General features: G+C 43.1%; 1 protein-coding gene across 7 annotated transcripts in view; it reads left to right on the top strand.

The window, feature by feature from the left end:
- The window catches only part of DENND1A (DENN domain containing 1A), a 496,671-nt gene that overhangs the window by 314,948 nt on the left and 167,074 nt on the right, over positions 1-14,649 (top strand). For all 7 annotated transcript variants that reach the window (XM_032865818.1, XM_032865820.1, XM_032865816.1 and 4 more), the window contains one exon: positions 3,412-3,513. In XM_032865818.1, coding sequence (XP_032721709.1) covers positions 3,412-3,513 — 102 coding nt within the window. The remainder of the gene's footprint in view (positions 1-3,411; positions 3,514-14,649) is intronic.

Genomic DNA, 14,649 nt, shown 5'->3' with positions numbered 1-14,649 from the left:
AGTGGCGGTTGGCTTTTCTTCATTGCTCCTGTTTCCTTGAGCCTTTCAGGGATAAGGCACCATCCGGCCAAGCTGGCCTCCGATTCCCTCCTTGGGAACACTGAGCTTCAGGAAGGCCCTTGAGTCTACGCCAGCCCCTTTGGAAGAGTCCTTGCTGCCAGGAGGGCGGCATTGTCCTGTAAGAGGAAACTGTGCCGACCCAGCTCCTGCCTGGAGCCTGGTGCTTGGGCATCTTGGTTACTAAGGGGACCCTGGCCTGCTAAGTCAGAGAAAAGGGCCAGGTTTTTTCCTCTTCTTCAGCCTGCTGCCATTGTTGAAAAAGTAAACACTCCACACAGCTTAACCGGCAAGCCCTCCAGCCAGGAGTGGGAAGAAATCAAAAGCCTGTTCCAGCCCAGGCCATGGAGAGCCCACAAGGGCTGGTCTGTGCTGCTGGGGCCTTGCTGGGAACACAGAAACAACGCCCGATTCTGGTCCAGAATCAACATCCCTCTGGCTGAGCCTTTCAGCCTCAGAGGCTTCTCTCCAGTGGCCAAGCCCCCTGCCCCCCTTCTGTTTGGGGCTGTTTAGAAGGTCAGATGAGGCAGAAGAGGCAACTCTGGGGTGCACTGGCCGTCCAGGCCTAGAGTCCCCTGCGGAGTTACAGAGTTCCTTGTACCCCCTTCTCTGGTTCCGTTTCTGGTGTCTCAGCTTTCGAAGTGACAGCCCATGAGCTACTGAGAAGGGGCCAGCAGGTTTTCTTTCCAGTTTTATAGACAAAAAGTAGCCAAAGAGTAGCCACATAACCTGGGGCAAGCCAATACCTATGGTGGGAATGGTGAGACTTTGTCTTCAGCTGGGTTGGCGAATCTGAAAGGATCTGTGTGAGCTCCAGCGAGGGAGAGAAGTAAAGATAGTTGTAGAGGCTGTTTGTGTGACTTCCTACCAGCACACTGTGAGGTGTTGAACCTCCTGAACTGAAAAATGAGACAGCAGAGGAGCTCTGGACCGTTCGCCACGAGCCTTAATATTCTCATCTGAAAAGTGGGGATTGTGCTTCATGAGACACTTGTGACTTGTGTTACTCTCCAGGCCGTTGGTTGATAGCTCTTTACCCTGTAGACAAAGCAGCGGGTTAATGTGAGTGTCGGGGTTTGGAGGACAGAATAAACTTGCAAGGAGGCAGTCTTGTCCCCTCTCTGCGGTTCTCAGCCCAGAGTGAGCACTCGGGAAGTGCTGGTGCGTGGATTGAGAGGTTTGTGGGCTAGCCCCTGGTAGCTTGGAAAACTCAGTAGCAAAAGCAATTTGAGGCTTCGAGGTGTGTTCAGTGGGAGGGACCTGGAATGCCACCCCCTGAGACCATTTTCAGCCGTGGGAAGCTTCTGTCCAGCTCCGCGCCCCCCCTCCTGCTCAGCGGAATGTCAGAAAGTTTACTGAAGTACCAGATTCTGGCTACAGTTCTGCTGTTGGAGAGAACAAGCATCGCCCAGCGTTACTGAGCGCTAACCGAGTGCCATTTCCTCGGGTTCTGGTCGTCAGGTAGCAGTGAGCCAAACAGATGAGCCCCTGAAGGAGCCTGCACCCCAGTAGAGGAAGGCAGGCAGGCAGAGGGGTGCTGGGCGCATGACAAGGGCTCTGCAGAGGTCTCACCAAGGGTGTCTAATGACAAGGAGCAACAGTGTGGTGCCACAGGAGCATGGCTGGGGAGGCGGCCCTTGCTGTCACCTTGGCCCCTTACCTCACCTCTCTGAGCCTGCCTTTTCTCCAGGGACATAAGGTGAAAGCAATAACATACACTTTGCAGAGTTCGGTATGAGTTAAATGAGACAAAATATAAAACACCAGTGGGCTTCTAGTTTATATTATATTATTATATATTCTATATTGTAATTGTCCATTTCTAGGGCATTAGCAGACTCTGGCTTAGCAGCCATTGGGTTGGTCTAGCCCCTAGGCAATGCAGTGCTCTGGGATGAATGAGGAAAAGGCATCTCCCTCCTCCCACCGCCACCACCCCTGACCCAGGTGTGCGGCTTAGCAGATTTCAGCGCCCGCTGGCTGGCTGGGCATCCTCAGGCAGTGCACATCTGCACAGTCATCTGCGGTGCCTCAGAGGGAGCTAATACACTGGTCCCTTATACAGGTAAGGTGACCATATGTCCTACTCTATGTCTTTTGCCCTGGCATGATATGTTGTCCTTCACACCCACAAGCATTCCAGTTTTGGAATTGTAGAGTCTTTCTAATTAACTGATGCCAGCTGGAATAAAGACAACAGTTCTGAAGTTCTAGACTCTAAGGGAATGAGCTTTGATATTTGAGAGAAGAGGGTTAAATGAGATTGGGAGTTTTGGGTGAACAGGAGAAAAGTGGAAGTGGATTCTAGTAGCGGGTGGATAGCTTGATTAGAAACATCATCTCAGGGGTGCGTGGGTGGCTCAGTGGGTTAAGCCTCTGCCTTCGGCTCAAGTCATGGTCTCGGGGTCCTGGGATCGAGCCCTGCTTCGGGCTCTCTGCTCAGCAGGGAGCCTGCTTCCCCCTCTCTCTCTCCCTGCCTCTCTGCCTATTTGTGATCTCCCTCTCTGTCAAATAAATAAAATCTTAAAAAAAAAAAGAAAGAAAGAAACGTCATCTCATACTTCTGTAGTCTATGGAGAGGTGCTCCCAGATGGTGGACTTCTCCTTTCTCTGTCTTTACCTATCCCTTCCTCCCCATACCAATGTGCACACCCAGTAAGCACGTCTCCCTTACCCTCTCTGTTCCTGTACCCTAATTCCTGTGGAATTAGGACTTATGGCCAGAGCCCCTGAGCCTTGACTCACTCACTGGGTTTCTATGGAAAATGGGATCCAACTAAAAGTGTGACCTTCCTACTTAGTGGCTAAGGGAAATGTTAATGTGTAAACACCAGGTCATACACTATATTCCATACCCAAGAATGACAAGGTCCAAAAGAGAGATGGGCAAGTAGCTTTTGGTAAATGAAAGGGGATGGGTTGAATGTGGGTGTCGTAAGGGCCGAGCTGTACATCAGAGTTCCTGGGGCCCAGAGCTTTAGACTGCAGCTTCTACTGCTTAAACAAAGAAAAGAAAAGAAAATACAAGAAAAAAAAAATAATGTTGGAGAGTAAAGATCTCTCTTCCTAGGTGTGTGACCTGAGCATGTTAACTTAGTCAGCTTCATCTCTGTGAAACCCTTTCCACTCCTGGGACTTGGGGATGACTGTAAAGCTTATAGAGTTTTTGTGACAGTTAAAAGGCCTCAGAAAATGTGAACCACCTAGCATTGGGCCTGCCACAAAATGAGCCTTTGTCAAAGCCTTTGTCACTGTTCTTCCTTATGCCCTTTCCCCAGAGAGGGCCAGTGGAAGTATCTGTGTCCTCATGGTGCTTCAATGATTTTTTTCTCTTGGATTTTTTTTTATTTGCAGAAAGTCAGAAACATGGCCCTAGATGATGTCGTGATCCTCAACGTGGACACCAACACCCTGGAAACTCCCTTTGATGACCTTCAGAGCCTCCCAAATGATGTGGTGGGTAATGAACTCTTGAGGTCTGACTCCTGTGAGTTGGGGCGGGGGGGACGTGGATGTGACTTTAGAGAAGGGGAAGGAGGGGAGACCGCTGTGGTTGTTTCTGTCTCTGCTGTCTCTGCCACCTTTGTCTCAGTGGAGAAAGCTGGAGGGCAGTTCATTTTGTTAGTCTTGCTTCGCTGTCATAACTTGCATCTAGAGGGCTGATCCCCGGGTCTAGTCAGTTCCTCTTTCTGTGGGAGGCTGGGGGTCTGGGGGTCTTGCTGTCCCTCTCTAGCACATTGCCATGTCCCTTGGGTACCTTCCCTTGGGTACCCCGACTGTGGAGGGGGTGCAGGCAGAGGGCTTTCCATGTGAGCGATATGGGGCACTTCCAAGTCTGTGTTTCTCTCCTGGACCATCATCAAGCAGGCATTTTCCCATGTAGCCGGGTATCTGCTGACCGTGCTCTGAATGTGGTTCCATGTCCCATAAACTTTTGTTACCTTGGGTCTGGCTGGACAGCGAGCTCACTTTAGCAAAAGCAGCTGGCTGCCACATTTGCCACACTAACACCTGACCACACACCAGTCTTGGCACTGCTACTTCGGCTGCCTCATGGGCAGCTCTTTGAAGTAGCCCCAGTCCCCTCCTTGTCCAGATGAATGAGGATTGGGACTCCCTGGGAAATATGGTTTGATGTTTCTGGTTTGACCTCTGTGGCTCTGTCTGCTGGAAGATCTATAAAGTTGTCCTGGCTTCCAGACTGGAAGGAGTAGGTGTTCTGTGTGTGCTGACGTGGACTTGGGTTTGTGTTGCTGGGTTTGTGTCATGGCAGGTGGAGCTCCATTATTGCCAAGAGTCCTAATGGCACTTGGGGGTTGGCTGTCTGGAAGAGATGGCTGTTTGTTGATGAGTGGGTTGCAACATGGTTTCAAACTCCTCCACTCTTAACTCAGTATGAGATTGGGGAAAGTCATTTATGCTATGTAAAGATCTTCCATTTGTAGGCTAGTTAAACAGTGGCTGCCATTAACTGACTTCCTCTGAGCTGAGCACTGTGCTAAGAGCTCATTATTGGCCTCTCATTTCCTCTTCCCACTGCTCTGAGGAAGGTATTTTCCTTATTCCCACTTTACTCACAGAGCTAGAAAGAGGAGGAGCCAGGAGGCGAACCCAACTCCGCCTCTCCTGAGAGCCACCGGGTCCCCACTGCCTCTCCAGGGACTGGGGCATCCAGGGATTACATTCAGTTAGCATCAGAGCCCAATGGAGGAGGTGTTCTCTGTCCTTTTCACAGGGGAAGAGAGCCTCAGAGAGTACATGCCTGGCCATAGGTCACACTGCTGGCTGGGCCAGAACTGAGATTCAACACCACCAAAGCCCGTGCCACCCCCTCCTTGTACACTGCTCCCTTCTGCAGCAGAGAGATGGCAGAAGCAGGAGAAGTGGAGGCAACAGACAGTGTGAGGTCTGCTGTTCATGTCAGGGCAGAGTATGGACTTGGGATCTTGGGGCCTCCTGACCATAGTTTGAGTTCTGTTGGTCTAAAGAATATGTCATTTCCACCCTGGCTCCGTTTCGGTAGGAGAGCTTTTCCTTTAAGCCATGGGTGCCAGAGGTATGGCCTTGCAGCTCCTGAGTGACTATGGTAAGTGAGCCTAGGACTGGCCAGAAGACCTGGGGACAGCCCGGAATGAGTGACTGGTGGTTAAGAAACCATGCAGGAGGATGTCTGGTCCCATCTGCAGTGCTCTGACCCAGTGCTGGGCATTAAGCAGCAAAGATAAAGCAGATCTAGTCCTTTCTTTCAAAGAGGAAAGTAGGGGGAAAACAGATACGTAAATTACGTCTACATCACGATATAGCATAATAGGGGCCGCAGGGGAAATAGGAACAAGGCCCAGAAGGTCCCAGGTGATGACAAAATTTGGGAGACAGGTAATAGATAGAGCCTTCCTGAAGGTGGCACATTCCAAGATGCTTTGTTTGTTATTTGTTTGTTTGTTTAGAGAGAGAGCACGTGTCCAAACACATGCATGCGAGAATGTACGCAAGTGGGTGGGGAGGAGTGGAGGAGAGGGAGAAAGAGAGTCTTAAGCAGCCTGCAGTCTCACCACCCTGAGATCCTGACCTGAGCCGAAATCAAGAGTCGGACACTTAACCAGCCGAGCCACCCAGGTGTCCCCAGCTCAAGATGATCAGTGAAGTGGTCTCAGGGAACCAAAGGAATGTGAGCAAGTTATTTTTTGTCTCTGAGCTCAGTCTCCCACCTTGGAAGAAGGAGTATGAGCCCTGTAAGTTAGGATTGCTGCAGCAAAGAAATGAGATGGTTATGTCCCTCAGGTGCTTGGGACAGTGCTCACACATTATCAGTGTTCAGTAAAAGGTACCTGCTTTTGCTTTTCATAAAACTATTGTTAGTAGTTACAGCCAGTGTTAGAGGACAGTTAGTTCCTTAACAGTCCTCAGCCTACATGAAAAGAGCCTCTTTGTTTGCAGGTTGGTTTGTGGCAGCGTTGAGAATGTTCTACAATGGTGTTGGCTCTAGACCCATTAAAGACTCCAGAGATACAGTAATGGAGAGGGAATGTGGTCTCTGAGGTACGTGTGTTCCAGTGGAATGCACAGACACGATTCTCTCGGGCTGTGGGAACTACCAAGTCCTTGAGAGGAAATCATGTCCTGCGCATCTCTGTGTCCCCTGCATTCAGCACAGGATCGGGTACCTTCAGGGTACCAGCATATCCATAATCGACCTCATAATTTCCCCTTTTGTCAGAGCGGCCTGTTCATGGCATCTGGCAGATTCTGCTTCTTAAACCGTTTGTCCAGTCCTCTTCTCCGTCTCTCCCCACACCACCTTATCCAGGCTCTTCTCTCCTGCACTATTTTCAGCAGCCTCCAAACGTGGTCTTCAGACTCCAGCCTTTCCTTCTCTTGGACCAGAGCGACCTTTCCAAAACTAAATCTAACTGTGTTTCCCTCTTAAAACCACTCCATCAATGAACATAATTAAAAAGCTAAAAAAACAAAAAACAAAAAAACAAAAAAAAAACTTCAAAAGACAAAATATCCTCCCCAAACTTCCCAGTGCCTATCGCTTAGAGGCAAATTCCTTTCGTTGGCTTTGAAATCAGACAGATGTGTGTTTAATTCCTGGCTTCTTCACTTACTAGCCGTGTGATCTCGGTCAGAATTCCTTAAGCTCTCTGAGCCTTCGTTTCCTCATAGGCTGTTGTGGGAATCGAAGGTAATGCATATAATATATGCAAAAGATATATCCTACGAGTATGATAGATGGTAGTTAGTGGTCATGATTTATGGACGCAAATGACGATGAGCCTGGCATTCAAAGTCTTCCTTCAGGTTCGGACCCTCCTGGTGTTTTTCCATAGCTTTAGCTCTCTCTCCCCTCCCAGCTCCAAACCCTATGTTGTAGGTATTTGGAGCTGTTAGTAGTTCTCCAAACCACACATGTTATTTTATAACTTCAAACTTTGCATACGGAGTTCTTTTTTCCCAAATGTCCTATCCTACCTGTCAATCTCGTACTCATTCTTCAAGACTTAATCTAAATGGGAGGCTATAAAAACCTTCCCCAGGGCGTGTGCCTGGCTCAGTCGGTGGAGCATGTGACTCTTAATCTCAGGGTCATGAGTTCAAGCCCCATGTTGGGTGTGGAGCCGACTTTAGAAATAAATACAAATATAAATATATATGTATATATACTAAAAACCTTCCCTGACCTCTCTAAGTAATTGGACTACATCTTTCTCTGTGTCTTCAGAGCACCTTGTATTGATTGTGTAATTATACTTGTCACCCAGCAATATAATTTATTACACATTTCTGGCTTTTCCTTTTAAATGTCAGTTCTGTGAAGGCAGGAATTAAGTTTTATTCATCTTTGTTTCGCAGAGATGTAGCAGCCACTGAATAGATAGATGGAAGGGTAGAAGGGACATATGGATTGGGTTATTTTGGTAGATGAAATCTTGCAAAACATGGCACCCATGCTGGAAATTTTATTAAAAGAGGCCTTTGTTCTGCTTCTAGCCATGATGGAATAATTGGAACTGGCTTTATCCTCCCACCATTAACAACTAGAACTCTGGACAAATATAAAAACAACAGTTTTCACATGTTAGACAACAGGCACTGCAGGACTTTGATTCCAGAGAGAAATGAGGCAGGTGAGGAGAGGCCTACCATCTCCCCTGGCTTTTTGGCTTGAGGGATTTCTGGACCGTGGTGCAATGATGGGGGGTCCCCAGCAAAGCACAACAGTCTTGCTAAGTTGAAGGGTCAGAGATCTTTGCGAGAGGTGGCTTACGTTTGTGGGTCAGGGTACCAGACTGGAAGCCACTCATCGAAAAGAGCTCCAGAAATTGGAATCAGGGCCTCTTGGCTAATGTGCTGAAGACTGGCCAGCCCATGTGTAGGATGGAGCTCATGCAGACTAGGCAACATTCGGATTCTGACCAGCCAAAGGAAGGAGATCTTGCTGATGGCTCAGGGCAAATGGTAGAGACCACAGGAGGCCATGCCTTGGTAGTACTCTAAGTTAGCTCTAGAGTAAAGATTATTTTAGCCTTGCTCTAACAAAGCTTAAAAACAATCTATGAGGAGCTTAAGAGAGGGCTTCAGGGATGCTGGAAATACGTTGTTGTTGTTGTTGTTTTTTAATCTGAGTACCAGTTACTGGTATTGGGCAAGAATTCATCAAGCTGAACACCAATGTTATGTGCATTTTATGTTTTTAAACTTCAATAAAAGTTTTAAGCAAAACTACTTCTTTAAGAAGAAAAGATCTGATAGGCAAGAAATTCAGCTTCCTGTCAAAATAAACTCCAACCCTCTTTAAAAGAAGACAAATAGGATGTCTGGGTGGCTCAATGGGTTAAGCCTCTGCCTTCAGCTCAGGTCATGATCTCGGGGTCCTGGGATCGAGCCCTGCATTGGGCATTCTGCTCAGCAGGGAACCTGCTTCCCCCTCTCTCTTTGCCTGCCTCTCTGCCTACTTGTGATCTCTATCTCTCTCTATGTGTGTCATATAAATAAGTAAAATCTTAAAATAAATAAATACATACATACATACAAATAGAGGTGCCTGGCCGACTCAGTCACTGGGGCATGTGACTCTTAATCTCGGGGTTGTGAGTTTGAGCCCCACATTGGGTGTAGAGATGACTTTAAAAAATTAAAAATCTTTAAAAAGAGACATTAAATCCACACCCAGCAGTGTAACATTCATGGTATCTGCCATCCTATTATAAAAGTACGAGAAACGAAACTGTAACCCATAACCAGGAGAAAAACTAGTTAATAGAAACAAGCTCAGAAATGACAGATGTGGTGGAATTAGCAAAGACCCTAAGATTAAAAAGATTATAAATATGCTCATGAATTTAGAGGAGGACCTGAACTAAGTGAGAAGAGAAACAGAAAATATAAAGACTGAAAAAGAACATGTAGAGGTAGAAAATATCATACCTGGAATGAATATTTCACTAAGGTTTAAATGGATATTAGACACCACCACATAAAAGATCAGGGAACTTGAAAACATAGCGATGAAAATTAGCCAGTATGAAGCAGGGAAAGGGAAAGGACAGGAAAAGGTTAATGGAACCTCAAGGACCCATAGCACAATATCAAGAGGACTAAAACACTTAACATCATTAAAAAAAAAATTTAAAGATTATAGCTTTTTTTTTTTTTTTTTACTTTTGGTGAAAATTGTAAACTCGGAGTTCTAAGAAGCTCAAGAAACCACAAGCATAGTAGATCCAAACAAAATCACACAGAATCCCAAAATGATAGTTACTTATAACCAGTAATAAATAGAAAGGCTTAAAATTAGCTGGAGAAAACAGACACATTATATAAAAGAAAGAAGTAATAACAGAAGACTTCTTACAAGAAAGGTACCTAAGCCAGGAGATAATGGAATGACATTTTAAAAGTAATGAAGGAGAGTTGGGGGAAATCAGAGCGGGAGATGAACCGTGAGAGACTGTGGACTCTTAGAAACAAACTGAGGGTTTTGGAGGGGTGGGGGGGATGGGGGAGTGGGTGAGCTTGGTAGTGGGTATTAAGGAGGGCAATGTATTGCATGGAGCACTGGGTGTGATGCAGAAACAATGAATCTTGGAACACTGAAAAAATAAAATTTAAAAATAAAAGTAATGAAGATTTTTGTCAACCTACAAGTCTATAGGATGAAAATATCCTTCAAGAATGAAGGCAAAATTAAGACCTAGTCAGACAAAAAAGTGAGAGAAAATCATTGTCAGCAGATACCACAAGAATTGTTAAAGGAAGTTCTTCAGATGGAAGAAAAATGAAACCATAGAGAAATTCGAACAATAGGGAGGGAAAAGTGCCAGAAATAGTTAATATGTAGGCAAATATAACAGACTTCTTTTCTCATTTTTAGTTTCTATAAAAGGCAATTGACTATTTAAAGTAAAAATAATACCGATGTATTATTGTGTGTTGTAACATGGGTAGAAATATATTGTATGGCAATGGTAGCACGGAGGACAGGGTTGGGATGGAGAAAGGAAGTACACTGTTTTAAGATTCTTAAATTCTATGTAAACTGATCTAACATTATTTGAAGGTAGACTATTAAGTTAAAGATGTATATTGTAACTCTTAGAGGACCCACTAAGGGAAAAAAAATGTGTAGCTCACTAATAAGCCAGTATTAAGAATCCAAAACATTTATGGGGAGGAGGAAGGATAAAGGAACCAAAAACAGATGCAACATATAGAAAAGTTAGCAAGATGGTAGATTTACTCTACTATATAGATTATCACATTAAACATATGTTGTCTAAATGCTCTAATTAAAGGAGAGTAATAAATTTTATAAGTAATCAGGATCCAATTGTATGCTATCCACAAGAATTTCATTTTAAAGAGTCAGATAGATGAAGAGTAAGAGGATGGAAAAGATAGTGCAAACGCCAACAAAAAGGGAGTGGATGGGGGATGAGAAGCAAATCTTCCTCATAGAGGAATTCCAAATAATTCGGAATATCTGTAGATACTCCCCTCTCTAGGAGAAGGAGCTTAATCCCCCTCACCCCTCCCCCAGCAACACACACACACACACACACACTTGAGCGTGGGCTGGACTTGGTGACTAGCTTCCAAGAAATGGAGTAAAAGAAGGGAAAATCTGTAACTCGAGTGGACAAATGTCAAACACTACTTTAAGCAATTAATACCACCGGTGATGTTGTGTGGATATCACATAACCTTGATAAAATGGGGATACATGACCTCTCTGGTATTCTTTCCAAAACCCCAGCCAGATAATGACAAAGACCTCAGTTAAACCCAAATTGAGGGACATTCTATAACATATTACCTGCCGAGTGTTTTACAAAACTGTCAAGGTCCTGGGGTGCCTGGTGGCTCAGTAGGTTAAGCCTCTGCCTTGGGCTCAGGTCATGATCCCGGGGTCGTGGGATCGAGATCCGCATCGGGCTCTCTGCTCAGCAGGGAGCCTGCTTCCTCCCCTCTCTCTGCCTGCCTCTCTGCCTACTTATGATCTCTGTCTGTCAAATAAATAAAATCTTTAAAAAAAAACAACTGTCAAGGTCCTTAAAAAAACCTTAGGAAAGACTGAGGCACTGTCACATTCCAGAGGAGACTGAAGAGAAATGGCAAACGGAACACAAGGTGGAATTCTGGATTGAAAACTAGGGTAGGAAAAGGACATCAATGGAAAAATCGCTGAAATCACAATAACGTTTGGAGTTGAGTTGAGAATGTGCCAAGTATTGGCTTCTTAGTTTTGACAAATGTACCGTGGAAATATAAGACCTATTAGGTGAAACCGGAACTGAGTGTGGAGTAGATGGGCACTCTCTGTAGTAGCTTTGCAACTTTTCTGGAAGTCTGAAAATACTCCAAAATAAATAGGATTTTTTTTTTTTAAAGGAAAGGGAAAAGCAAATATGGGAATAATTATAAAGAACTTGATGCCTACAATTTTGATTAATTAGGTAAAATAAACATTCTTGGAAATATATAAATTGCAGACTGTTACACAGTAAGCAAATAGAAAAATAACACTATTTCTATTAAGTAGATTTGATTTTGTAATTAAAACTCCCACAGAGAAAATTCCAGTTCCAGATATTTTCATTAATTCTATCATGCTCTTAAGAACAGATACATCTTGGGGCGCCTGGGTGGTTTAGTCGTTAAGCATTTGCCTTTGGCTCAGGTCATGATCCCAGGGTGCTGGGATCGAGCCCCGCATCGGCTTCCTGCCCTGCTGGAGGCCTACTTCTCCCTCTCCCACTTCCCCTGCTTGTTCCCTCTCTCACCATGTCTCTCTTCGTCAAATAAATAAATAAATAAAATCTTTAAAAAAAAGAAAGAAAAAGAACAGGTATCAACTTATGCTAACTTTTTGAGAAAATAAAGGGGAAAAAAAAGAGACAATAAAGGGGAAAGGAACACTTCCCACATTACTTTATAAGGTTTGCATTACCCTGACATGAAAACCAAATGAAAAATTTACAAAAAAAGAAAACCGCTAGCCAATATACCTCATAAATACAGATGTAAAAATCTTTAATAAAATATTAACAAATTGAATCCAATATATGAAAAGGCTAATACATGGTGAACAAATGAATAGATTGGCTAAATATTTGAAAAGCCATCAATCTAGTTTACCATTATCAACAGACTGAAAAAGAAAAATGGTATCAAAACTTACAAACAAATTATTTTAGGAAAAACACAACACCTATTATGATTAAGAGAGCTTCACAAACTGGGTATCCCCGTTGTGATCAAGAACATCTAGAAAAAACCTACAGGTAACATCTTACTTAATGGCAAAAGAATAGAATGCTTTTTCCCGTCAGAATGAGAACCACAAACAGGATGTCTGCTCTTCCCATTTCTATCCAGCATTGTACTGGTGGTTCTAACAAGTTCGCTAAGACAAGGGAAAGAAAAACCCTACATATTAGAAAGGAGGAAGTAAAATTGTCTTCATTCAGACATGATCATGTGTATGGAAAATCCTAAGGAGGCTCATAAATGAATTTAGCAGCATGCAGAATAAGGTCAGCATATAAGAAAAATATATTTCTATATTGCTAGTAATCAGTTGGAAAATGAAAAATTTAAAGTGTCACTTAAAATAGCAAAACACAAAATATTTAGGAATAAATTTAACAAAATACATGTAAAATTTGTATACTAAAAGCTATAAAATATTTCTGAGAAAAAATTTAAAAGACCTAAACAAATGGAGAGATATTCCATGTTTTGGATTGGAAGACTTAACATTTTAAAGATGTTAATTTTCCCTGAATTGATCTATAGATTCAATATATTCCCAACCCAAATTCCAGATGGCTTTAGGAAAAAAAAAAAAGAACTTGACAAGCTAATTCTGAAATGTATATGAATATGCGAAAGATCTGGAATAGCCAAAACAATGTTGAAAAAGAACAAAGTTGTAGGACTTACTTTACCTACTTTCAAGGCTTACTATGAAGTTATAATAAATGTAGATAGTATAGATACATAGTTCAATAAAACAAAACAAATATTTCAGAATTAGAACCACCCATAAATGGCCAGTTGATCTGTAACAACTATGCCGAAGTAATTCAGTAGAGAAGTAATAGGGTTTTGTTGTTTTTTTTTTTCCAACAAATGCTGCTGGAACAACTGAATTTCCATATAGAAACAAAGTGAATCTCGACTTTTACCTCATGTAAATATAAGCCCAGAATGGAGTATAGACCAAAACCTAGAAGAAAAAAAAACTTTAAGTACAAGAAAATAGAGAAGAAAATCTTCATAAACTTGGGGAAGGCAAAGATTTCTTAGATAAGACACAAAAGATACATCATCAAAGAAAAAGTGATCAGTTAAACCTCATAAAAATAAAAGCTTACCTTCTTCAGAAGACACAATTTAAAAAACGAAGTAGCGTGCCATGGACTGAAATATTCTCCATATGTATATATGAAAAAGGGTTTATTTTTTCCCCCCCAGAATATACAAAGAACCCTTAAACTCAGAAAGGAAACAGTCCAATTAAAAAGTAGCAAAAGATTGAAGAGACACTTAACAGTCAAAGGTATTCAAATGGTGAATGAACACATGAAAACATGGCCCTTGAAAGAGCACATTAATCACACAGCGAGTGCATCACCATCCACCCCACTGGTATGAGCACAGTAAAATGACTGTGTTTCTTATAAGTGTGTATCTTACATATGTTTACTCTTTGATAAAAGTACTTCACTCCTGGGTATTCACCCAAGAACACTGAAACTTACATGTACACGAATACATGTATGTAAATGTTCTTAGCGGCTTTTGTTCATAGTCGCCAAAACCTGGAAATAACCCAAGTGTCCTTTGGTGAATGTATAAACAAAGAAATACTACTCAGCACTAGAAAGAAACCGCTGATCTGCCCAAAAACATGGGTGATTCTGAAATATCTTACACTGAGCAAAAGAAGCCAGGCTAAAGAGAATATGCTATATGATTTTATTTATGTAAAATTAGAGAAGAGAGAAAGCTGGTCTTTGGTGGATGAAAGCTGATCAGTGGTTGCCTTGGGCTGGGCTGGAGAAGACAGGGACTGACTGACAAGGGCACCAAGGAACATTTTGGGGTGAAGGAAGCATTCTGTTTCTTGATTGTGTTGGTGTTTACCCAGGTGCCATCCATTTGTCAGAACGCCTCAGACGGTTTTGTAGGCATTCTATCACCTATCAGTTAGGACTCAAATTAATTTTTTAAAAAGAAGAGGACTTGGAAATCAATTTTAAAAGGAGGCTCCAATATTGAGTAGCTTTCAGAATAGCACTGTTGATCTTCATGTAATTTACAAACATGGGTAAAGGGGTAACTTTGGACATAGGTTGGTATTCTACTAGGCTTTCAACTAGGTACCTAGACAGTTGGGTTTCAACTTCCATAATCTTAATCTCCGTTACCTTTGTCTGCCTTAAAAAAAAAGAAAAATACCAGATGGACAAGGTTAAATACTGTTGTATTTTGTTGGGTTCCATGAGACTTGCGGATGTAATATTTTTTACTGACCATCTTGTATTGTTCCCCAGCTGTGGATTTTGGAGAAGGGATGTTGCA

Source organism: Lontra canadensis, unplaced genomic scaffold (assembly GCF_010015895.1).
Source record: "Lontra canadensis isolate GAN:19392208 unplaced genomic scaffold, GSC_riverotter_1.0 scaffold30, whole genome shotgun sequence".
Taxonomy (NCBI): domain Eukaryota; kingdom Metazoa; phylum Chordata; class Mammalia; order Carnivora; family Mustelidae; genus Lontra; species Lontra canadensis.
This window is presented reverse-complemented; position numbering and strand designations above follow the sequence as displayed.